The 23,174-nt window shown below is 62.4% G+C and overlaps 2 protein-coding genes across 9 annotated transcripts in view; one reads left to right on the plus strand and one right to left on the minus strand.

The window, feature by feature from the left end:
* Window positions 1-7,377, plus strand: part of LOC142003487 (sodium-dependent proline transporter-like) — a 55,709-nt gene extending 48,332 nt beyond the window's left edge. For all 3 annotated transcript variants that reach the window (XM_074980461.1, XM_074980467.1, XM_074980477.1), the window contains 9 exons: window positions 1,215-1,349; window positions 1,592-1,695; window positions 2,054-2,178; window positions 2,576-2,688; window positions 3,228-3,362; window positions 3,565-3,664; window positions 4,273-4,391; window positions 5,745-5,918; window positions 6,222-7,377. In XM_074980461.1, coding sequence (XP_074836562.1) covers window positions 1,215-1,349; window positions 1,592-1,695; window positions 2,054-2,178; window positions 2,576-2,688; window positions 3,228-3,362; window positions 3,565-3,664; window positions 4,273-4,391; window positions 5,745-5,918; window positions 6,222-6,359 — 1,143 coding nt within the window. In that variant the 3' untranslated portion in view covers window positions 6,360-7,377. The remainder of the gene's footprint in view (window positions 1-1,214; window positions 1,350-1,591; window positions 1,696-2,053; window positions 2,179-2,575; window positions 2,689-3,227; window positions 3,363-3,564; window positions 3,665-4,272; window positions 4,392-5,744; window positions 5,919-6,221) is intronic.
* A 3,303-nt stretch (window positions 7,378-10,680) lies between these two features.
* STIM1 (stromal interaction molecule 1) overlaps window positions 10,681-23,174 on the minus strand; it is a 188,993-nt gene continuing 176,499 nt past the window's right edge. For 4 of the 6 annotated variants that reach the window (XM_075013850.1, XM_075013764.1, XM_075013681.1 and 1 more), the window contains 2 exons: window positions 19,625-20,012; window positions 10,681-13,578 (listed from right to left, as the gene is read on the minus strand). In XM_075013850.1, the coding sequence (XP_074869951.1) occupies window positions 13,029-13,578; window positions 19,625-20,012 (938 nt within the window). In that variant the 3' untranslated portion in view covers window positions 10,681-13,028. The remainder of the gene's footprint in view (window positions 13,579-19,624; window positions 20,013-23,174) is intronic. The other 2 variants (XM_075014088.1, XM_075014008.1) reach the window with 1 other exon arrangement.

Genomic DNA, 23,174 nt, shown 5'->3' on the forward strand with positions numbered 1-23,174 from the left:
TTTTACATGGGGAAACCGAGGCGGGGGGTGAGGCGTCGGGGGCCACCCACAGCTGGGTCACTGGTGTGACCGTTAGATGGCGCAGCCTTTGGCGGTCCAATCGGTATTCAGCTGGGGCTGTCTCTCGTGCGTCCCCGGTAGGCTCCCGACTGCTTCCTGACCTGTGAGCCTCCTGGGCGTCAGCTGGGGCAGGAGGCTGATCTGCTGTGGGAAGGCTAGAGGGAGGCTGGGGCTGCGTGGCTGAAACGGGGGCTGCCGGTCTCACCCTGTCGCTGTTCGACGTGGCCGGGGGTCTCTTCCCCGCCAGGAGGTTTGCTCTGTGAGGCCGGCACCAGGGAGGGCTGGGGCGGGGGGAGCTCCCCAGCACTGTTGGAAACCTTTGGGGGCTACACCTCTACTGGGGAGCGAAACAGCTCACTAAGGCTACAGGCAACGTGTGTCTCCCCCCTGCCCCCCAACCAAGGAAGAGGCCCCAGGATGCCGAACAAGGACTAACCAGCAAGTAGGGCCCTGCCCCACAGCACACAGACCAGCCCAGGGCGTGGGGGAGTCAGTCGCATGTACTGTGGCCATGGCCGGGCTCAGAGCGCGCCCACAGAACCTGCACGGTGCTCTGTGCGTGGTGCTCCTAGCCCATCCCGGCACCTGGCGGGCTGACCACAGGCTGCACCAACCACCTGCTTGGGGTACAAGCTGGCTGGGAGGTAGGGTGTGTGAGCAGCCGATGCCGTGGCCATGCAGGGGAGAGCTAGTTGTGTAAGCAGGCAGCGGTGTGGCCTGGCAGTTGGGGGGGGGTGTGAGCAGCTGGCGGTGCGGCTGTGCCGGGCTGGGGCGTGTGAGCAGCCGGTCGTGCGGCCGTGCCGGGCTGGGGCGTGTGAGCAGCCGGCGGTGCGGCCGTGCCGGGCTGGGGCGTGTGAGCAGCCGGCGGTGCGGCCGTGCTGGGCTGGGGGGGGTGTGAGCAGCCGGCGGTGCGGCCGTGCCGGGCGGGGGGGTGTGAGCAGCCGGTCGTGCGGCCGTGCCGGGCTGGGGGGTGTGTGAGCAGCCGGCGGTGCGGCCGTGCCGGGCTGGGGGGTGTGTGAGCAGCCGGCGGTGCGGCCGTGCCGGGCTGGGGCGTGTGAGCAGCCGGCGGTGCGGCCGTGCCGGGCTGGGGCGTGTGAGCAGCCGGCAGTGTGGCCGTGCCGGGCGTGTGAGCAGTCCGAGCTGTGGCCGTGCAGGTGGTGTATTTCACAGCGACGTTTCCATACCTGGTCATCTTGGTGCTGATCGTCCGCGGTGCCACCCTGGAGGGCTCCATCGATGGGGTGCGCTTCTACCTCTCCTCCGACTGGAGCCGGCTGCAGAGCGCTCAGGTACCTTCCCCCTGCGGCACTGATCGCCATGGCCCCTGTGGTGTGGCTGTCTGTGGCTGCAGCTGGGCCATCCCCGGCCGGCTGCCTGTGGCGGGTACAGAGCCACGAGGCGTATGCAGGGGGTCCTGGCTGGTGGCTGGGTCCAGGCTAGGCCCTCGCTGTCTGTGGGGCGCTGTGCCAGGGGGCTTGGCAGCCTGCCCTGTGCCTGGGGGTGGCTCCCACTCCCAGCTTCCCTCTGCCAGGTGTGGAATGACGCGGCCTCGCAGATCTTCTACTCGCTGGGCATCGGCTTCGGGGGGCTGCTCTCCATGGCCTCCTACAACAAGTTTGACAACAACGTGATCAGGTGAGCGGGCGGCCCTCAGCGGCGTTGTGCCGGGCAGGGAGCCGGGGGCTGGTCCCCTCCCAGAGGTAGAACCTGGCACCTGTGCCTGAGTGCCAGGTCCTGCCAGGGAGCCCCAGAGCCCTGCCAGCTCCTCCCTTTGGGGCGGGGGGAGTCAGAGTCGCAGCTCCTTGGCCGCTTGCCCTCCCGCCCGCCCCCACCAGTGGACAAGGCTCTCCCGGCCTGCGGAGCAGCTTGCTGGTGGGAACGCCTCCTCGCCAGGGCGTGATGGGCTCAGCCCCAGAGACCCCAGCCCTGGGGCAGCCCGGGCTCCAGCCAGCTCCTCATCCAGTCCCCTCCCTCTGCTGCTCTGCTCCCGCAGGGACACCCTGGTCATCGCCATCGGAAACTGCTGCACCAGCTTCTTCGCTGGCTTCGCCATCTTCTCTGTGCTGGGCCACATGGCCTGGAGGAAGAGCGTGCCGGTGGGGGAGGTGGCCGACTCAGGTAGGGGTGTGAGCGGGTGGGCTGCGCTCCCCAAGCACCTGCCCCCATCCGGCCCGGCCTGGCCCACACCCAAGCCCGCCTGGGGGGGGGTGGGGCTCTGGCTGCAAACCCCTCTCCAGATCAGTCCAGCTGGGCTCGGGCGGGAGCTGCCGGAAGGGTCTGGCTGCCCCGTGTCGGCACCTGGCCCCGGTTCAGGAGCGGAGCCTTGGGCAGCCGGTATAAAACTTGCCCTTTGAGGGTTGGGAGAAGCGGGGCCGTGGAGCAGGGCCCTGTGGAGCGGCCAAGCCCCTGCAGCCCAGCCAGCCCTCCACGGACCAGGCCCAGCCCCCACTCCTGGTCCCTCCCACCGGGCTGGTGCTGCTCTTACTGGGTGTCCTCCCTTTCTCCTCCGCCCCAGGGCCCGGGCTGGCCTTTGTGGCCTACCCAGAAGCTCTTGCGTTGCTGCCTGGCTCTGCCTTCTGGTCCGTCCTGTTCTTCCTGATGCTGTTCACGCTGGGTGTGGACACTCTGGTGGGTACCAGCCCGGCAGGCCCTCGCTCACCCATCCCTCCCTTCCTGTCCTCTCCCGCGGCTTCCACACCACGCACGGCATCGCCCTCCAAGCCCCGGCCCAGGGCCGCGCTGCCCCAGTGCTGCAGAGAAGCCTCTGTGGCCGCCCCTCGGCTCCCTCCACCTCTTGGACGCCTGGCAGCAGCTTCCACCATTCCCCCGGCGTCAGCAGGTCCTGCTGGGCCGGGGCGCTCGCTGCAGAGCTGGGCTTGCAGGGCTGGGTCAGTGCCCAGCCCCTGGACTGGGGGTCATGCCCTTCGGAGAGGGGCAGGGGGTGGGAGCTCCAGGCAGGGGTGGAGTGGGAGTAGGGCAGAGGTACAGGGTGCTCCTTGTGGGGGTGGCGGGGCTGGTTTGTGGTGCCATCAGCCCCACAGGATGTGTGGGGTGCCCCCTTGCCTCCCGGGGCGCAGAGACACTCCCGCCTCACGGGGGACGCACCCCGAGACCAGCAGCGACCCCCGGGCGGGTGGCTGAGCTGCTCTAATGGCGTCTCCCCCCAGTTCGGGAACATGGAGGGTATCACCACGGCCGTGCTGGACGAGTTCCCAGCCCTGCGCGACTGGAGGCGGAAAACCCTCTTCCTGGGGGCGCTGTGCTTTGCCTTCTACCTGCTGGGCCTGCTGCTCATCACCGAGGTAGGGGAGCGCCAGCCCCTCCGCGGAGCCCGGCGCCTGCAGGGCCCTGCCCCCTCGGGAGCCAGCTCTTGGGGCGACTCACCTGCCCCACCAGACACAGCCGGAGCCGGCTGGGCCCATGGGGGGCTGGGAAGGGGCCATGTGCTCCCCTCTCCCCTGTGCCCAGCTGGGGGTGATGTGCCCATTGCACTGTCCCTTGCAGGGCGGCATTTACTGGTTCACCCTCATCGACGCCTACAGCACCAGCTTCGGCCTCATCATCATCGCCCTCTTCATGTGCGTCGGCATCGCCTTCTTCTACGGTGAGTCTGCCGGCACGGCCCAGCCCTCCCCACCACTGAAATGCAGCTACTTCTGCGTGGCCGGGAGCTGCCCTGGGGTATCGTCCGACCGCCCCCAGCCCCGTCCCTGCGTGACCGGAAGCTCCCCCGGGGTATCGTCCGACCGCCCCCAGCCCCGTCCCTGCGTGACCGGGAGCTCCCCCGGGGTATCGTCCGACCGCCCCCAGCCCTGTCCCTGTCTGACCGGGAGCTCCCCCGGGGTATTGTCCGACCGCCCCCAGCCCCGTCCCTGCGTGACCGGGAGCAACCCCGGGGGTGTCGTCCAACCGCCCCCAGCCCTGTCCCTGCATGACCGGGAGCTCCCCCGGGGTATTGTCCGACCGCCCCCAGCCCCATCCCTGCATGACCGGGAGCAACCCCGGGGGTGTCGTCCAACCGCCCCCAGCCCTGTCCCTGCGTGGCCGGGAGCTCCCCCGGGGGTATCATCTGACCACCCCCAGCCCCATCCCTGCATGGCTGGGGAGCTTGCCGGGGTGCGGGGGCCGTCCATCAGGCTGAGCGGAGGGGCTCCCCCGGGTGGGGCTCGGGTGGCCAAGGCCCAGCCAGACGTCCATCCGGCCCTGTCGCAGGAGTGAACCAGTTCTGCCAGGACATCATCGACATGATCTGCCGCTGCCCGCCGTGGTGCAGCAAGATGGTGCTCTACTTCAAGGCCTGCTGGGTGTTCATCACGCCGTGCCTGCTGCTGGTAGGTCCCAGCCCCGCCCCCTCAACACACCTGCCTGCTGCTGGTAGGTCCCGGCCCGCCCCTCCAGCGCACCTGCCTGCTGCTGGTAGGTCCCAGCCCCGCCCGCCCAGCGCACCTGCCTGCTGCTGGTAGGTCCCCGCCCCGCCCCCCCAGCGCACCTGCCTGCTGCTGGTAGGTCCCCGCCCCGCCCCCCCAGCGCACCTGCCTGCTGCTGGTAGGTCCCCGCCCCGCCCCTCCAGCGCACCTGCCTGCTGCTGGTAGGTCCCGGCCCGCCCCCCCAGTGCACCTGCCTGCTGCTGGTAGGTCCCCGCCCCGCCCCCCCAGCGCACCTGCCTGCTGCTGGTAGGTCCCAGCCCCGCCCCCCCCCAGCGCACTTGCCTGCTGCTGGTAGGTCCCCGCCCCGCCCCCCCAGCGCACCTGCCTGCTGCTGGTAGGTCCTAGCCCCGCCCCCCCAGCGCACCTGCCTGCTGCTGGTAGGTCCCAGCCCCGCCCCCCCAGCGCACCTGCCTGCTGCTGGTAGGTCCCAGCCCCGCCCTGGCCTGCCCCCCCCAGCGCACCTGCCTGGTGGAGAGTAAAGCGGCGTCTCTCCCGGCTGGGTACCTGAGCTCAGTCCATGCTCAGGGGTTGGGCTGCTCAGCGCCTCCAAGCCGGCAGCCAGACGGGGGCCAGCCCGGGGGGAACCGTGCCCCACTCTGCGCACTGCACCACTGCCCCCTAGTGGCTGCGGCCTGGCCACGCAGGGCTGATGTGAGCAGCCGGCCTGCGGGGATGGATACAGGATGGGTACGCACAGCCGCATGGGCAGAGCCGACCTGCGCCCGTCCTGCCTGTGGCTCCCCGGGGAGTAGCTGGGCTCCGCCTGTGGGTCCCTGCGGCTAGTTGGCCCTGGGAGCTGTCACTGCCTTAGGCCCTTTCCGTCCTGCGCGGAGTGTGCCAGGAGGTTGGAGGCAGAAGGACCGTCCTACCCCCAACCAGCTGTTCCAGGAGGTGGGCGCCATGAGGGGCTGAGCCCTCGGTCAGGGCGCGGCCCAGCAGCAGCCACGTTGCCTGGGCTCAGCGTCACTGCAGGCCCCAGCGTCTCCAGCAGGCTGGGACCCTCAGTAGCTGGCCGGGCATTTCCCTTGGGCAGGAGGAGTCCCTGCACCTGCATGGGGCAGGCGGGTCAGGCTGTGAAACCCATGTAGGACAGCCCCCGTCCCCTGGTGTCTGGGCACCTCCAGGGTGTGGGGGGAGTCAGGCAGGGCCCTTGCTGCAAGGGGGGCAGGGTGGGTAGTGGGGGCCGGTCAGCCCCCCTCCCCCACTGAGTTCTGGGGCTGCGCGTGTCTGACCGGCCGCTGGGCTCTGCCCTTCCAGTTCATCCTCTTCTACATCTTCCTGGAGATGTACACCACCAGCCTGCACTACGGCACCTACACCTACCCCCGCTGGGGCAAGGCCCTGGGCGTCTGCATGGGCGCCGTGACCTGCCTGCAGATCCCCCTCTGGGCGCTCGTGGCCGTCGGCCGGGAGTCGGGGACACTGGCTGACGTGAGTATGGAGCCCGGCGTGGGCCTGGGGTGCACGGGGCTGTCAGCCCCTCCTGCCCCTCGGCTCGGGAGCCCCCCAGCTTTGGGGCACCAGTGGTGTGGGGTGGTAGGGCGCCCTGGGGAGAGGGGCCTGCTGGGATCAGGCCGGCGGGGTGGGCTGGGCAAGTGCCTGTCTCTAACCACCCGGGGTCCCCACTGGGCCCTGCCTGTCCTTTCTGGGCTGGCAGCTTCCCAGAGTCCACAGGGCCCCATCCTGGCCCCCAAGCGCTGCTCCTGGCTCACGCCGTCCCTGTGCTCCTTGCAGCGGTTCCGGAAAGCCATCCACCCCCTGAACTCCTGGCGCACGGCGACCACCCACGCCGAGGTCATCGACGTGCCCTACACCATCAACCTGGCGGACAGCGACTTCGCCAGCCTGCCCCAGGGGAGCAGTGTGGCCTGAGGGGCCGGGGCTGGGCTGTGCGGTGCTGCGGGCCCGGCTCAGCTTCCAGCATTGGCTGCCCTCCCCGGGCCAGGCAGCTGCTCTGGGTTCTTGGTGCCACCTCCAAGGCCGAGGCTGCTGGCCTGCGCTCAGTCGCTCTGGAGGCTGCAGCTGGCCCCACGCCTGCTGTGCACCTGCCACAGCGAGGCCATGTGGGGCCGCAGTGAGTGGGGCCTGGGGCTCTGCCAGCCGCCCCACAGGCACTTTGCACGAGCGGCCTGTCCTCGGCGGGAACGTGCTGTGCGGACGAGACGCCTGGGAACGTGGCCCAGGCGCGCCGGGACACGAGGCCGGTGTGTGCAGACGGACGGACACCCCCACTTGCCCAGCTGCACCCCTCTGATGGGAGCAAGTCCCCAGTGCTGGGAGCTGGCACCCGCCTCGGCGCTATCCCTGGCGCAGGCGGCTGGGCCTGGGGCAGAGCTGTGTGCTGGGACGTCCCCTGGTTCCGCACCTGCTGAGCAGAGCCCAGGAGGTCTAGTCCCTGGTCTGGGGTCTGCCTCCAGCTGCAGCTCCTCCGCTGCCCGCCTGCGGGGTTCTGCCCCCGGGACCAGGCCACCACATGGGCCTGGCGCACCGTGCGGCTGCAGGCGGCTGCTCTGGGGGGCCGGCACCAGCTTGTGCGTGCAGCTGGGGCAGCTCAGGCACCAGCGTCTCCAGGCTCTAATGAGCTCCCTCCGTGGCTCAGCAGAGGGCCGGAGCGTGGGCACCCCAGGGCCCCGGCCCAGCAGTGGGCCGCAGGCACAGCCACGCTCCTGCCCCAGGGCAAGGGCTTGCAGCGTGCAGCGGGGACCCCACCGACCCGTGCTGCCTACGCCCCGGGCAGAGCCGGAGAGGAACACTGGTTGCGAAATACCCTCCTCGGCCGGAGGGGAGGGGATGGGGCGGCTGCATGTGCCAGGCCAGCCGCCGGGCTGGGGCAGGGCCTGGTGCTCAGCCCAGGGGTTTCTTGGCTGCCGAAATACAGGCTGGGCAAGTTCCGGAGTGTGGCATCTCCCTTGTTCGTGGCCGTGGGGACGGGTGTGGCCTGGACCCTGCGTGGGGGTCACATTAGGAGGCCCTCCAGCCCCTGGCAGCGTGACTAACCCCCAGGCCCCCCCCCCAGGGTCGGGGGGCGAGCAGCGAGGGGCAGGACCCGGTGGCCGACGGGCCGGGGCGTTCCCTGCCAGCGTGATGCTCACAGCATGAGGTACAGCCCCGCCACTAAGCTGGGGCCAGGTAGAGCCACTGGAGGGCAGGGAGAGGGTCCAGAGAGACCGAGACAAATGGGCGATTGGGCCAAAAGAACTCTGAGGCGGTTCAGGAAGGGGACGTGCAGCGTCCTGCCTTGGGAAGGAGGCAGCCCCAGCACTGCTACAGGCTGGGGCCTGGCTGGCTAAGACGCAGTGCCCAGAAATGGGCCAGGGGATTCCGGTGGCTGAGAGTGAACCGTGCAGCCTTGTCGCCGAGCCGGCGAGGGGCAGTGTGAGGCGCATTAGGCAGAACAGCTAGTGACATTATTAGTCCCCTCCGTTGGGCACTGGTGGGGCCACAGCTGGGCTATGTCTACGCACGGCCCCCCCGCCCCACCCCGATAGGGAGATGCTAATGAGGTGCTATCATGAATATGCAGCACCTCATTAGCATTATGGCAGTTGCAGCACTTCAGAAGTGCCACTTTGGCTCATGTGGGGCTTGGCTACAGGGTCCTTTCTGACAGCCCCCCCCCGCCCCCCACGTCGCCAGCCCCCTAGTCCCATTTGGTTACAGGAATAAGCGGATCGCAACATACTCATGGCGGCACCTCATTAGCATGTCCCGAATTGGCTCATTACCATCCATCCCCCTTTCGCAGCCCGGGGGGGTGGGGTTGGGGGGGGGGGGCGTGTCCAGCTCCGTGTCCAGTGGGTGCCCTGGAGCGGGGCCAGCGGAGGGCTCCCCAAGTGGTGAGGGGCTGGAGCACGTGACCTGTGAGCAGCGGCTGCGGGAGCTGGAGTGGAGTGTGCAGACGCGTGGGGTTTTGGGGCGGGGGGGCGCTCACAGCCCTCACCTGCCTGGCTGGGGTGGGTGACTTGGGGTTGGTCCTGCTTTGAGCAGGGGCTGGATGCAATGGCCTCCTGAGGGCCCTGCCAGCCCTTGGAGTCTGTGATTCTCAGCCAGTCCCCAGCTGTGAGCCGGCGTGGTGGGGGCGCGCACTGGCCAAGGCGCTGGGAGCCTGGGGCCCAGACACAGGGCTTGGCGCCCAGCTGCCCCGGGTGCAGGCTGAGCTGCGGCTAACACCCCCCCCCACCCCCCGGCGCCTGCCTGGGCGTGTTGCGGGGGTTAGACAGTCGGGGGGGGGGGTGTCTTTGGGGTCCGAGTGCTGCTCCCCTGGGGCTCCCACTGCAGGGGCTACCGTGGCAGCCTGGGCCAGGAGCCCTGGGGTGGGGGTGTTACGCCAGGCTGGGTGGCGTGGTCCCCAGCCCAGCCGCTGGGGTCTCCTGCCAGGGCAGCTGTGTACCCGCCAGCCTGGCAGCGCTGCCCTGGGGCAGGGCCGAGCCCCGCCAGCTGAGCAGGACGAGCTGCTGCACGAGCTCTGCACGGGGGGGGAAGCGGCTGGATGTGAGGCCCCAGGCTCTGCTGCTTCGGGGGGGGGGGGGCTGGCACCTGCTGGAGGCGCCGGCGGGAAAGGGGCCAGGCCCAGCGCAGTGTAACAGGGCCGTGCTGGCGGGTTGTCCTGGACACTCCCGCCATGGGCACTCGCTTCCCCTCCCCCACTCTGCTGTGGACGCTGCCAGGCAGCTCAGGGCTTTCCTGCCCCAGCGCAATGGGGAGCAGCTGCTCCCCTTCCTGCCTGCTGGGCCCTGGCAGCTGTGGGTCTGAGCCCTCCCTGCAGGCCCCGGGTTAATGCTGAGCTTATCCCAGCTGCAAGCCCTCCCCTTCCCCACCCCGGGCCTCCTGCTCCTACCAGGGGCTGGCCACAGGCTCCCAGGGCAGGGGCTCCACCTGGGGGCAGGTGAGGCCCAACCCTGGCAGTAGGTGCTGGGCCTCTTGCGCAAGTCACAGCAAAGTCAGGCCCTGGCCCTGGCCCTGGCCCACAGGGTGCAAGGCCTGAAGCCATCACAACTGGAGCCCCACCTCATCCCCAGGATAACAGGGACACTGGAGCAGTACCTGGGTACCAGACACTGTTCCCTGGCAGCCTGTGGGGGGGCGGGTCACATCCTGCCCGAGCACAGGCCCTGAGCGCTCTGCTGCTTTCTCCCTATGAGGCACCGACCATTTCTGTTCCTTAGGTGCCACTGGCAGCCCCTGGCTGGCTGAGCCGGGCCGGTTCAGGTCGTCCTGGAGCGCCTGCCCCACCCTGGGCAGCACATGGGGTGAAGCGTGAGCAGGAGTGCGTGTGGGGCCCAAGGGCTTTGCCAAGCCTGGGGCCCGTAGTTACCTTCCTCAGCCCCGCCTGGGAGCCTGCGGGCAGCAGCTGTGGCTAAGTAGCGTGGTGCTGGGCCCCACCCTGCACCTGAGCATTGCTGCCCCTGTGCTCAGCACCACACGGCCTTGAGCTGGGGACAGGGGGAGGGACTGAGCCCAGAGAACCCCGCTGGGGAAGCTGGTCCCTAGGCCACCCTCCAGCCCTGCGCAGCCGAGAGCAGAACATCTCGGCCGATTGGCTCTGCACAGCCCCGGCGCTAAGGGCTTGGGATGGGGCATGTCCCAGTGCCCCTCCCCACACAGTAGCAGCTGCAGGGCAGCGAGAGGTTCTGCCAGGCCTTTGTCCAAGGCCCACCCAGGAGGGGTCCTCCACCCACCCGCATGGCTCCTCATTAAGGAACTCAGCTGCTGCTGCCTGCGCAGTTCCAGTCTCGCTGAACCCTCCACCCCAGAAAGGTGGTTATGGGAGCCAAGAGCTGCAGGGATGGTACCTGGATCCCACCTGGGAGTGCAGGGAGGGAGCCTAGGGAAGCGGAGAGGGGCTGGTTTGCCCAGCAGTGCCAGGGAGCTGCCCGTGAACCCAGCCTGCTGCCCAGCATGGGGCTCTGCCTCTAGGGCACAGCGGGCCAGCGCGTTTCTCCTGCGGCGGCTGAGCCGGCCAAGAAGAGAACCACACATGGATATGCCCATCTCAGAGAACTGGAAGGGACCTTGGGAGGTCATCGAGCCCAGGTGCCTGCCCTCACGGCAGGGCCGAGCACCGTCCCTTTTTTTTCTTATTAACCTATTTGCCCCAGATCCCTACGTGGCCCCCTTCAAGGACTGAACTCACAGCCCTGGCTTCAGCAGGTCGTAGAGCCCAGCCAAGACCCCGCGCTCCAAATCTACACGCTTTATTGGCTTGAAAACAGTTTTATGAAATGACAAAACAAATCAGACTTGGCAGATGCGTCACAGTTGCTGCTTTTAAACCCCACCACCTCCACCTCCAGCTCGTTGCTGCAGGGCTCTGAGCCAGCGGGGGCAGCCTGCCCCTGGGCAGCGCTCGGCAGGGCGAGAGCTGCACACCATCAGGCCAGCTTGGCTCCGGCTGCTGCACTGTAAGATGGCCAGGCCTGGGCTGCACTCCACCCAGCAGCCCTTCCGAGCTGCTCTGGAGTCACGGCCCACAGGACGTGGGCACCACTGCGAGGCAGGCTCCCGCCGCTTGCCCCAGCGCTCAGCGTGGCCACAAGCTGGGCTGAACCAGCGCCCCGGTGCGGTCATGCAGGGGGACGACACCAGGTTGGCAGGGCCGGCAGCTGGAGTTACTCCCACCGCATCACCTTGCTCTAGCTGGCCACACAGCAGGACTAGGGGCTGGCTCCTCCCAGGGGTCACCAAGCAGCAGCCAGCACGGCAGGAGAGGCAGGAAACGTAGGCACTTGATCGTTTTAGAGGATTTTTCACTTTTCTTAAAGCAGCAACGTAATGGTCTAACTACCGGCTCTACACCACCTCGGCAGCCCTGCCCGGAGACGCGACATCCAGGCTGTTACACCGGCTGCAACCAAAGCCCCAGCCAGCCCCACTCCCACCCCAGGGGTCCCTGCAATCAGCCCTCTACCTAGGGCACAGCGGGCCAAGCCTAGCCCTGGGGCAGCTGCCCCTTGCAGCTTGCCCTGCTGGGATGGAGGGAGGCAGCAGGCGTGGGGGGCAGACAGCGGGGACGTGCCGTCCTTCCCGTGAAGGCGCAAGCAGGTGCTAGCCGCCTGCAGAGTGGCAGTGGAGGGGTCAGTGGGTCACTGACACTCCAGCTGGGGGTACTGCAGGGTGGCGGCTGCTCGGGGCACGGGGCAGGAGGGGGAACCCCACAGTCAGAGCGGAGGAGGGGCAGGGCCTATCACTCCTCTGTGGCCAAGTCCTGCAAACACCCAGGGACCCCAGCCTGTCCAGTCCTTTCTGTGCCTCCCCTCCAGTGCCCAGGAAAAGAACTGTGGCCGCCCTGAGCGCCACGGCCTCCCCCTGCCATGCCGGCATTGCAGCCCCTCCCCAGCCCGTGCAGCAGGGACCACGGAGCCCCTCCCCCCACCTAGGAGGCTCAGCTGGCTGCTGGAGGTGCCCCACGCAAGCAAAGCCAAACCCTTCCAGGGCCTCGTCCCCCTGCAGCCCCCCACCCCAGCCCTGGACTGCGAATTCTCAGCCAGCCCCTCCCTGCTGGGCCCAGCTCAGGGAACGGCCTGTGCTCGCAGCCCTGCTCTGAACACCAGCCTGGGGCCCTAATCCTGGCCCACCTCGACCCAGGCAGCTGAGTGCGGCACAAGGTCGCCCTACTGTACGCAAAGAGCTTGTGGCCCTTGGGCCTGTGGGGGAAGCTGCTCGGGGGCTCAGAGGAGCTGCCTGCCCCACACCCACTTCCCCTTGCCCAGGGCCTGGCGTTGGCTAAAGGCTCCTGCTCCAGAGCCTAGGATGGCTGAGACAGGCCTGGTCCTGCTGGGGCATCTTCCCCAAGCCAGCCCCGCTTCAGAAACAAGCCGGCAGGCTGCAGTGACAACCTACTCGCTGCCTGGGGACGTGGGCTGGGCCCTTGTTCTGTCTAAACAAAGCCCCGAGCCAGGGCCCAAGCACACGCCTGCTGCTTTCCCCTGCCAGAGCCCATCCTGAGCCCCGCCACAGGGCACCACCCCCCTCCGAGCGCCCAGGAGAGAGGCTGAGAGGAGACCAAGGAGGCAGCTAATCCCAAGCGAGCACAGCGGATGTAGTCCTGAGGAGCCAGCGCAAGGCCCTGTCCTCCTGGAGCCTCGGTCCTGGCCGAGGCGAGCGCGTCCGAGCGCTGGGGGCGCAGAGATGAAGCTGTGGGCCTGGGCCAGCGGGAAGCCCTCCCTGGGCAGGTTCTCGAGCGGAGAAGGCGAAAAGGCACAACAAAGCGCGTGGAAGGAGCCCTGGGTGCCGCGTGGCCGAGGGGAGGGAGGCACTCGGACGCCAGGAGAAGCCATGCACAGCAAAGCAGGGGGCTGCTGAATGGCAGGGAGGGCGGGCGAAGGGGGGGCTGCCTGGCTGGTTTAGAAGTCAGCAAATAAATACGTTTAAATAGCTCCTGCCCCTGTGCATATTACACCACTTGATTGGAGGGGTCTGGGCAGGGAGGAAGGGGTGGGAGGTCACAAGCTCCCCGCCCAGGCCGCTGCTGGAAAGGGTGGGCAGGGTGCCCCCCGCCCCTCCCTGCCCAATGGGTCGGGTTGGTGGCTGGCTTTTCTCCTCCTACTTCTTGGGCTTTTTGAAGATTTTCAGGGGGAACTTCTTCTTGCCCTGGCTGGAGTCAGTCTCCTCGCCCGTGGAGGCGCTGTCCTCTTCCCCGGCCGTCTTCTTGGTGGCCAGCTGCGGGATGCGGGTGTTCTTGGCATTGCTGGGCCTGGAGTCAGAGACGGGGGAGGGTGTGTCGGGCTCGGTGGAGCTGGGGCTGTGTGAGCGGGAGGAATCTGAGTGGCTCTGCTTGCCCGCTGCCGGGTGGCTGATCTCCCCAAGGCTGGATGACTTCTCCAGACCATGGTTCAGCATCATCATCTTCTTCACCACCACGGGGCTCTCAGACAGCCGCTCCTGCAAAGCCCCCAGCGAGGCAGCCTCGCCGTGCTTGCCGCCTCCGTTGGAGGTTGGGACGCAGCTGGGAGGAAGGCCTGAAGCAGCCTCCTCTGCGGGCCTGGGCAACAGGGGGGCCCTGGCAGGCAGGAGCTTGGGGGCAGAGCCAGGGATGCGCTGATGGTCGCTCATGTGCAGGAAGGAGGAATCGGAGTCGGAGCGAGTCAGGTCTCTGTGGGCGGGAGGAGAAGGAGAAGGTCAGGACAGAGTCCAGGTGCGGAGGAGCCTAGAACACGCACACACCCATGCACAATGGCTGAGCCCAGCTAACACAGTGGAGCTTGTCCATGTGTTATTCTGCAGGGAGACACCTGCGACAAGCTTGCACCTAGCGAGGAGCAGATCACTTCAGCTGCTTTGCTGCTGGCAGGCCCCGCCCTGCACTGCTGCTCCAGGGCTTGCTGCTGGCAGGCCCCGCCCCGCACTGCTGCTCCAGGGCTTGCTGCTGGCAGGCCAGGCCTGGCCCAACCCAACGGGAAAGACTTGCCCCACCCATGCAAGCTACTTGGTACATGGGGTGGACCTGCTGTTTGCAGTCGGAGGGCAGCTCCCTCAGCTCCAGCTGTCTGTGCGAGGGGCATGCGCCTGTGCCTGGAATCGGGCAAACAGCCAGTGCGATGAGGCCTTTGGCCAGAGAGAAACTCCGCTGTCAGATTATACGGTGCTCAGGCCAGAGGAGAGTCAGCACGCAGGGACCCCGGCCCCAGTCACAGAATCTGGTCCATTAGGCAGGAGCAAAGCTCACAGCCTTAGACATCTGCTCGAGTTCCCTGCTACACCCTCCTGCTCTTCACGGGCACAATAATTAGGGCTGTCAAGTGATTTTTTGAATCATGATTAACTGCAGTTAAACAACAGAGTATCATTTATTTCCATCTCTTTGGAGGTCTTCTACATTTTCCAAAATAGTGCTTTCGGTTAGAACACAATAACTCAGTACTGTGCTCACTTTCTATTTATTTTATTCAAATATTTGCACTGTATAAAATAAATTTTTCAATTCACCTCATGCAAGTACTGTAGCATAATCCCTTCTCTTGAAAAACTGAATTTACACATGTAGAATTATGCCCCAAAATAACTGCTTTCAAAAAATCAAACAACATAAAACTTCAGCACCTACAAGTCCACTCAGCTCTACTTCTCGTTCAGCCAATCACACAGAGAAGCAAGTCTAGCTAAAATTGGCAGGAGATCACACTGCAATGCTTCAAGCACCAGGCCAGAGAATGAGGCCATACTGATGTTAAGTTCTGCTCAATAACAATCCAAAGAAGTGCGGCCAGACGCACATTCATTTTCATCATGAGTCAGATGCCACCAGGAGAAAGATGATTTCCTTTTCTGGATTCTGGAGTTTCCACATCAGACTGTTGCTCTTTTAGGACTTTCGAGAACATGCTCCCTGACTTGTCCTGCTCACATATCGGATGGCATGCCAGATTTAGTCTTGGATCAAGTGCAGTAGCTATTTTTAGAAATCTCTTTAGTACCACCTTTGTGTTTTGTCAAATCTGTTGTGAAAGGGTTCTTAAAATGAACATGTACGGTATCATCCTGAGACTACTATAGCATGAAATACACAACAGAATGCAGGTAAAACAAAACAGGAGACCTACAATTCCTCCCACATGGAATTCAATCACAAATGAGATAAGTGCTTTTTTTTTTTTTAAAATGACCATCAGCAGCATGGAAGCACGTCCTCTGGAATGGCAGCTGCAGCATGAAGGAGTTTGTGAACGTTTAGCACATCTTGCCCCTAATACTTTGCAAAGCCAGCTAAAAACATGCATTACAAATGCCTGGTCTCACTTTCAGGTGATGCTGATAATAAGGCAGCATTATCACCCGGAAATGCCAAAAAACTTGTCTGAGCAATTGGCTGAATGAGAAGTAGGACTGAGTGGCCTTACAGGCTCTAAAGTTGTACATTTTCAAGGTGCATGTTCACAGTAAGCAGATTGCACTATGGAACTTGTATGAGGTGAACTGAAAATACAATTTCTTTTATCATTTTCACAGTGCAGATGTTAGTAATCAAAACGCTATAACATGAGCTCTGACCAATAGATTCTGTGCTGTAACAGAAATCAATACATTTGACAATGTAGACAAACATCCAACATATTTAACACACGTCAACAGGTGTTCTGTTGTTTAACAGTGCGATTAATCGCCACTCGCTGCTTTGAGTTAATTGTCTAAGTTAGCCGTGATTAACTGACAGCCTTAATAATAATCAGTACTAGCTTTATTAACCCAGAGGCGGTGGCAGGCCCCTCCTTCAGCCACATGAGCTCCATCTGGGCCGAGTCCCTGCCAGTGAGATCCCACACGAGCAGGGCAGCCTCCCCTGGCTAGTAACTTAATTTCAAACTTGTCCTGTGACTTTGACTGCCCAACCCAGCATCTCTCCAATAGGGCTGTCATGAACTTAAACGAGCCGGACTGATCAGTGGGCATCCCCTTGGCAGCAAAGGTCGGACATTGCGGGCTGGCCCTACATTTAGCTGGCGTCATCGCTGGGGTAATACCCTGAGGGGGATACATGCAGCTGTGGCCTTTGAATAGAGCTGGCTCAACTGCATTAGCTCAGCTTGCATGTACTCACAAGAGCCCCTTGGCTTCTAGCCTACACACAGACCTAAGACAGACAGCTTTAGCCCGGCTGTTCCCTCCACAAACCTGTCGCTGCAAGCATCACAGTCCCAGGCAAGGCTTTCCCACCGAACGCAACCCCGGCCCTGCGAGCCCCTCTGCACAATGGTTAGTGTCATCAGCCTCTTGCCAATTTGAGGGTTCAAATGGTACTGGCCAATGGCGAGCCAACCCCCAGCCTCACTTTGGCCTTTCCAGGCTGCTGTGTGGGGAGAGAAGGCCAGGAGGCAGAAAGCAGAACACATGGGGGCTCCCGGCATACCCAGCGTTCTGCCACTGATTGCTTTTCTCTGCCTGGGCTGCGGCTGCCTGTGTCACAGAGGGCCTGGAATGGAGACCTGCACTTCCTCCACAAGAACTAAGGCCCATCACCCTGCTTGCCCACCCTGCACCTAGGACCCTTGTTTTCCTTCCACCAGTCCCTGCTGCTTCCTGCTGGGAACCAGCTCTGCCCAGGCAGCCCCCGACGTCTCCTTGCTGCAGAACCAAGCCTGAGCCGCCTTTAGTTACGTAGATGCATCGAGCAGCCTGGGGCTGGGAAATGGCCCGACTCACCGTGGAAGCCCCTCGTGAACTGCCACTCCCCACACCCCAGCAAATGGCTTTGGCCCCAGGTTCTTCACGGCCCCTAACAGGCACCCAGGGAGGGGAAAGTCCAGCTCCCGCCCCTCCCATCACACAAGAGCCACCGGCCCGGCGTAGCAGCAGGTGCTGGAAAGCAGAAACCTCCGTGCACAGCCCCCCGCGGCACACAACATCCAAAGACACGCACCAGTCTCCCGAAGCAGAACAGCGCTGACCTTGCTTGTACCAGCTCCTCTGAAGCCAATTGCAAAAGAGAAGCAAAGAGTGAGGGGTTGGCCCCAGCCTGGCCCAGCAGCCCAGCCAGCAGGGGAGGCTGGGTCAGTGTGCACGGGGCGGGGAGGGAGCAGACGGCCGAGCACTGGGCAGGGCACTCACACCCTCCTTCTGGCAGGGGAAGGCTGAGGCTGGCAGAGACGCTTCCCTTGCAAAGCCTTGTCAGTGGTCATCTCGTGTCTCCCGCTGCAGCTAAAAGGAGCCATGCACTGCACCAGACTGGAGTGCTACCAGCCTGGCGGAGGGGACCAGGTGCCTAGACTCAGGTGTCTGCTCCCAACTCCAGCCCTGACTCGCCGGGGGTGGGGGGTTGGGGGGGGCGCTCTCTGCCTCAGTTCCCCCAAGCCAACGCTGTCGCTCTCTCGGGGACCTTGCACAGCTCAGCTGAGGTCTGTAAAGGGCTCTGAACTTCTCGGACAAACGCAGCACAGCAATGCCCGACAGCGGCTTGTTTTCTGGCCTGCCTTCAGGGCAGAGCCCTTCCGCCTGCGCGCTCAGTGGCTGGGTTAAAGGGGCGTCTGACACAAATGCAAATCGAACACCAGGAGGGCACAGCTGGGTGGCCCAGTTCCCCGGCTCCACTGCCCAGTCGAGCGCTTGCTGTGGACAAGGCAGCCTCTGCAGCCTGACAGCGGCTACCCTGGCAGGAGACTCTCGCTGGTGGGAGGAGAGGCCTCCAGAGTCGTGCAGTCAGGTTCAGAACTGACCGCTGCGATCTCCACCGGGGAGCCGAGGGTCAAGCTACGCAACTGCTGCCTCAGACCTACGGGTCCACAGGCCTGGGCTGTTCGCCTGGCCAGTAAACGCACATCCGCCCGGAAGAGCCAGCAGCTCTGGGGGATAAGAGACTGTTTCTCAGACAAACTGCCCTGCAAGCTGATGCCCAGACTCCCGGCGGAACCCTCTTTCCAAGGGCCAGAACCTGCTGTGGGACTGGACCCCAGGCTGTACATGCCCAGACCTTTACCTGTCCAACGAGAGGGGCCCGACTGGACCGAAATTCAGCCAGCAAGTCACCCAGTGATACTGAAATGCTCCCCTTCAACAAACAATACATGAGCCAAGAGGGGGCTGTTTAATAACCCGCTCTGGAGCAAGGGCAGGGCCACCTCCCCACATCCAGTTGCCCAAGGGTTGTTGCTCCAGAGCGTACGCATCTAAAATGCATAATTAGCATGTGTTTATCCAGCCCGTTCCATGTGCTGTGGTTAGGGGCCTGTAGCTCAGAGCTGGCTCTGGCCCATCAAGAACGCACTGAATCAACCGCCCTTGTCTCAGAGATCTGCCCTGAGACACAAGGGCTGAGCGTGGGAGTCGGAGAGCTGACGCTGAGAGGGGAGAAGGTCAGGGTCACTTTTCATTACGTCCTGGGGCATGTGAACAACTAGGGGGACCACGAATAATGCAACCTGCTGTGAGCTGAACACAATGCTTTGCACTTCTCTAGCGTCTCCTCAGGTGTCCAGTCATTTGCTGGAGTCGTTACTTCACAATGCCAATGAGCAGAGAATTCCCAGTTTTACACAAGAGGAAACCGAGTCCAGAGAGTCGAGGCCACCCAGTGAGTCAGAAGCTGGAAGAGAACCAAGCACTCATGACCCCTAGTCCTGAAAGCTGAGATCATACCCCTTCCATAGAGGCGCGTTCAACAGCAACCGTTTGCATCCTGAATTAGAGGCTGCTGGAAATGTACCTAACATTGGTAGGTCCTGCGCCTACTATCTTCACTCCCATGGCCCGAAAGGTCCTCTCAAGGCTACATGTGCAAGAATTTTCCCTGCTTGTTTTCAGTCACTGCCTGTGAAGTTCATTCTCAAGGCAGGTGCCCTGGGCAGCACAAGAAATGGACTCCTCACATGGGCTTCAGCCATCCTCCAGGGCCCCTTCTAGGGAAGAAGGGACCGTTGAGCACTCAAGGCTTCTCTGTTGACAGTGCTCACAGGGCTGCCAATAGGACGGTCTGAACTGGACCAAGTCCGCTAACATCTCCTATAGATAAGCAGTTCTGTAGCGCCTTAAAGACTAAAAAATGAAGCCACCCAACAGCCATCGCTGCCTTCTAGTGATTATTGACCTGGACCAGACCCCAGCTGGGAACCTAGAGCTGGGAGGCTCAACTCAGTCACCCACTGCCACATTGCTGGGATGAAACATGAAGGAGAGTCAGGTTGAACTCATCTTCCTTGGATACTGCTGGTCCCCAGCAGCACCTGACCACAACAGGGCACCTCAGCTCCCGCCACACACTCCCAGCCGCCCTCACCGGGAGCTGACCACTTCCACTCAGTGCATTTCCTTTGCAATTTGCTTGGGAAAAGCCAAAGCCAAGGCACGGTTTCAAGCCAGGCCAGCGTATGTCTGATTAGTTGTGTTACCTTGGTTCCCACAGGCACACCACCCAAACAGAAGACTAACTTAGTAAGAGGCACAAGCCTGCCAAAGCATTCTCAGCCGAGCCCACAGTGCCTCATTGGTTAATCACACCAAGAGGCCAGGCCAGGCACCGGACTGAGCTCTGCCTTCCTAGAAGAGCTCCACACACACGGCAGAGAAGCTCAGGAAGCAAAAGCTGCAAAACCAAGGAAGGGTTAAAGCCCGAAGCAAAAGGGTGCGAGGAACCCAAGAGGAAGAACACCCCACCAAGCACCAGATCCAAGTCCCAGCAGATGAGAGGGTGCTAGGAAAGAAAGAGTGGATACCCAAAGCTCTCCGTGCGACAGCGAATCCCGGAGGTGACATCAGGAGGGGGCAGGTCAGGGATGGAGTCCATCTGGAGGATATAAGAGGAGGAGGTGTGATGGTAATAGATGGGGTGGGCATGGCAAGCAGATGCAGTGGTGGTGGAGGAGGAAGAGGTGGAAGAGGTGGTAGTGGCAGATGCCAGGCTGGTTCCATGAGCGTCGGAAGTGAAAGACTGTCCAGAAGTGAGGCTGTGCATTCGACGGAGAGCGACTCTGCCTGCCAGGTAATGGGCAGGCTGGCCTGACTCATTCTGGCCGTGCGCGTAACTCTCTACCAACCTCTGAGATCCGAGGGAGTGCTGCGGGTCCAGGATGCGCTGGCGGACGCCACTCGGCAGGGTGGGAGCTGCAATGACAGAGAAGAGAACACTGAATGCAGCTGGAGAATCTCTGCCCCCCGCCCGCCCGCCAGGCTGCACTGGCGGAAAGCCACCGGCCCATGCCAGAGTTACAGGGCAGAGCAGGCACCCAGGTCTGTGCCAAGGGGGCACCGCTTTGGCCCTTTTAGCCATCACGTCTGGGGTGCTGCCAGCTGGGCTGAGTTAGTACAGAAGAGGCATTAGGTCTTTGTCCCCATGTAGCTCAATGACCAGTGCAAGAGAAACTTCACCCCGCTGACTAGAGAGGAGTCTGCACTACAGAGGGCTGCATGAATAGCTCAGGGCTCTGATTTTGCCGTTACTGATACACTGGGGTAGAACTGGCGTTTCCACTAGCGGCAAGAAAATCCACAAAGTTTTCCCCTTGCTGCCGACAGCGTGAGCTGACTCTTGATTAAGTACAGCTGCACTTCAACTGGAGCGCAAGGAGAGTTTCCACGGAGGGGCGGGAACCTCTCAGCTCTCTGCACCTTTGTCTGCAGGGTTGGGTGGCCGAGATGCCCCAGGCAAAACAAGGGAGCATTTTGGAGATGTGTCACCAGCGCACTCACCAAGTGTAGATCTGCTCTGAAAAATGACACCAGCCACCTCCAGCTCCACATTCGAGGTGCTCAGTTGGCAAGATTTACCTAACAGCAAATTAGTCTCAGGCTTTGAAAGCTAAGCTGGCTTCCTTCCTTCTCATGCCTTGTCTCCAGCAGAGACAGACTTTAATGCCAGAAGGGACCACTGACTATATAATCCCACCTTCAGTTTGGTGCTAGCCACAAAAAAGGTCAGATTATACACTGAGTTATTCCCTTAGCCTATGAACCACGGGTCACCAACTAACAAAAGAAAGTTTTTCTTCAAGCAGCGCACGGTCGGCCTGTGGAACTCCTCGCCAGAGGATGTTGTGAAGAACAGGACTTCAATCAACAGGGCTCAAAAACGACGAGATAAATTCCTGGAGGTTCGGTTCATCAATGACTGTTAGCCAGGGTGGGTAGGAATGGTGTCCCTGGCCTCTGTTTGTCAGAAGCTGGAAATGGATGACAGAAGGATCGCTCAGTGATGTTCTGTGCACTCCCTCCGGGGCAGTTTGGCACTGGCCTCCATCAGAAGACAGGACACTGGGCCAGATGGACCTTTGGTCTGACCCAGTGTGGCCTCATGTTCTTAACCTCACCCACTATTCTCTGCATCAAGCTCATAATTTTCACCCCCTTTAGGACAGCTTCCAATCCCAATGGGAAGTTTTCAAGTGATGGAGACCCTCCCACACCCTTAGGGGAACTTTTCCAATGTCATTCATTGTTCTTCAAAAGTTGCACCTTATTCCTAATCTGGGTTTGCCTAGCTGCAGCTTCCAACCTCTGGCTCTCGTTATACCTGTGTCAGATACATTAAAACCCGACTGTCTGAAATCTCTTCCTATGCATGTACTTGTAGACTGCGACTGAGTCTCAGCAGGACCTTCTCTTGGAAGGAGACTATGAGGCCAAATTACAGGTGGACAAGAGCATAATCTGAAAGTTGTGGGGCAACACGGGTATCTCCGAGGGCCAGGCTTGCCTGGCAGAATCTAGCGGCTGCTCAGATGCCGCAGGGACGACTGCAGCCTAAAACCGACATGGGACAGCACAGCAGTGGTGCCTCACAGGCTGAGAGACAGAAAAGCCACCTCCACTCACATCTGAGCTCTGACAAATGTGGAGAACCAGGAGGGCGTCAGAGTCATTTCGCACAGCAGAACCGACTTGGGGCGAAAGTCCCCGCTGGATAGAAGGCCGGCATGTGGCCTAGGCACTGCTGTTGAACTTGAGCAATACCCTCTGCAAAGGGCAAATCTCAGAAGGAGAGGAGTAGGTTGGATATTAGGAAAAACTACTTCCCCAGGAGGGTGGTGAAAGCACTGGAATGCGTTGCCTAGAGAGGTGGTGGATTCTCCATCTCTTGAGGTTTTTAAGGCCCAGCTTGACAAGGTCCTGGCTGGGATGACTTAGTGGGGGTTGATCCTACTTGAAGCAGGGCCTAGACTGGACGACCTCCTGAGGTCCCTGCCAGCCCTACGACTCAGCTTCTGCGGGCAGAGAGCACTGGCGAGAGAAAGCCTTCCCCAGTCAACACTCATTGCTCACAAAGTCATGCCAAGGAACTGGCACTCGGCAGAAATCACTCCCCTGAACGTCTGACCATCCACAACTGTGGATTCACAGCTTGCTTTAGCGGGTGCATCTAATTATGGGCCGTGAGGTGGCAATTACAGGCGACAGCGCATTTCCCGCTTGCCCTTCCCTACACATTATTTTTTAATTGCCGAGTACCAGACAGCGCCCCTCCCTTCCTGATTTCCGTTCTTTCTGAGCCTGCCCCACCCAGCTCAGCGCCCCACAGAGGAAACACTAGCACACAGCACTGCAAGTTCTCAACTGCTCCCTGCTGAGTGCCACCTTGATGGAGTGGTGCTTGGGAGGCAGCAACTCTGCGCTGCCGTAGAGCACAAAGCAGTGACGTGGAGGGGCTCTGTTACATCTCTGTGCTCTTCCGTTCCAAGCCCCACAGCTCCTCAGAAGTGCCTGGACTTCGGACCCCCCGCGTGTGCCTGAGAAGGAGCCGATGGCAGCTCTGCCCTTGGATTCAGTCAGGGTGTGTCCTGCGGTGACTCCTGGTGTCTGCAATCGCCACTGGGCTCAAGGCAGAGCACTGCATGCTGGGGTGGAGCATTCCATGGGCTGCATCTCCATCCTGCAGTCCAGGGGGCTGCATTGTGGGCAGGCCTGTTCTGGGTGCTTTGGCAGGCGGGTGCCAACCTCTTGGGAGTCGAAAGGGGCAGACACGTGGGAAAGTGATGTCGCAACGGTTAACAAGGTGAATGGACAGGAAAGCTTGGAAGGGAAGCACAGGGAGAGCTCTTTTGGGAGCTGAAGAACCAGCAAACCCCTGCTGTAAAACCCACTCCGCACCCAGGAGAACAGGGCAGCTTGCCGTACAACGCACACCGACTCCCCAGGGGCCGCTGCCTGGGGATGGGGGACGTCGTCGTACAGGGAGACACGTAGCCAGGATGATCCAAACTGCTGCCTGAACACACTCAGAGCCAGACACACAATTTCTTCCAGGAGACTCCCACTGCTGCGGGGTCTCCA

The sequence above is a fragment of the Carettochelys insculpta genome, chromosome 1 (assembly GCF_033958435.1).
Source record: "Carettochelys insculpta isolate YL-2023 chromosome 1, ASM3395843v1, whole genome shotgun sequence".
Classification (NCBI taxonomy): Eukaryota; Metazoa; Chordata; order Testudines; family Carettochelyidae; genus Carettochelys; species Carettochelys insculpta.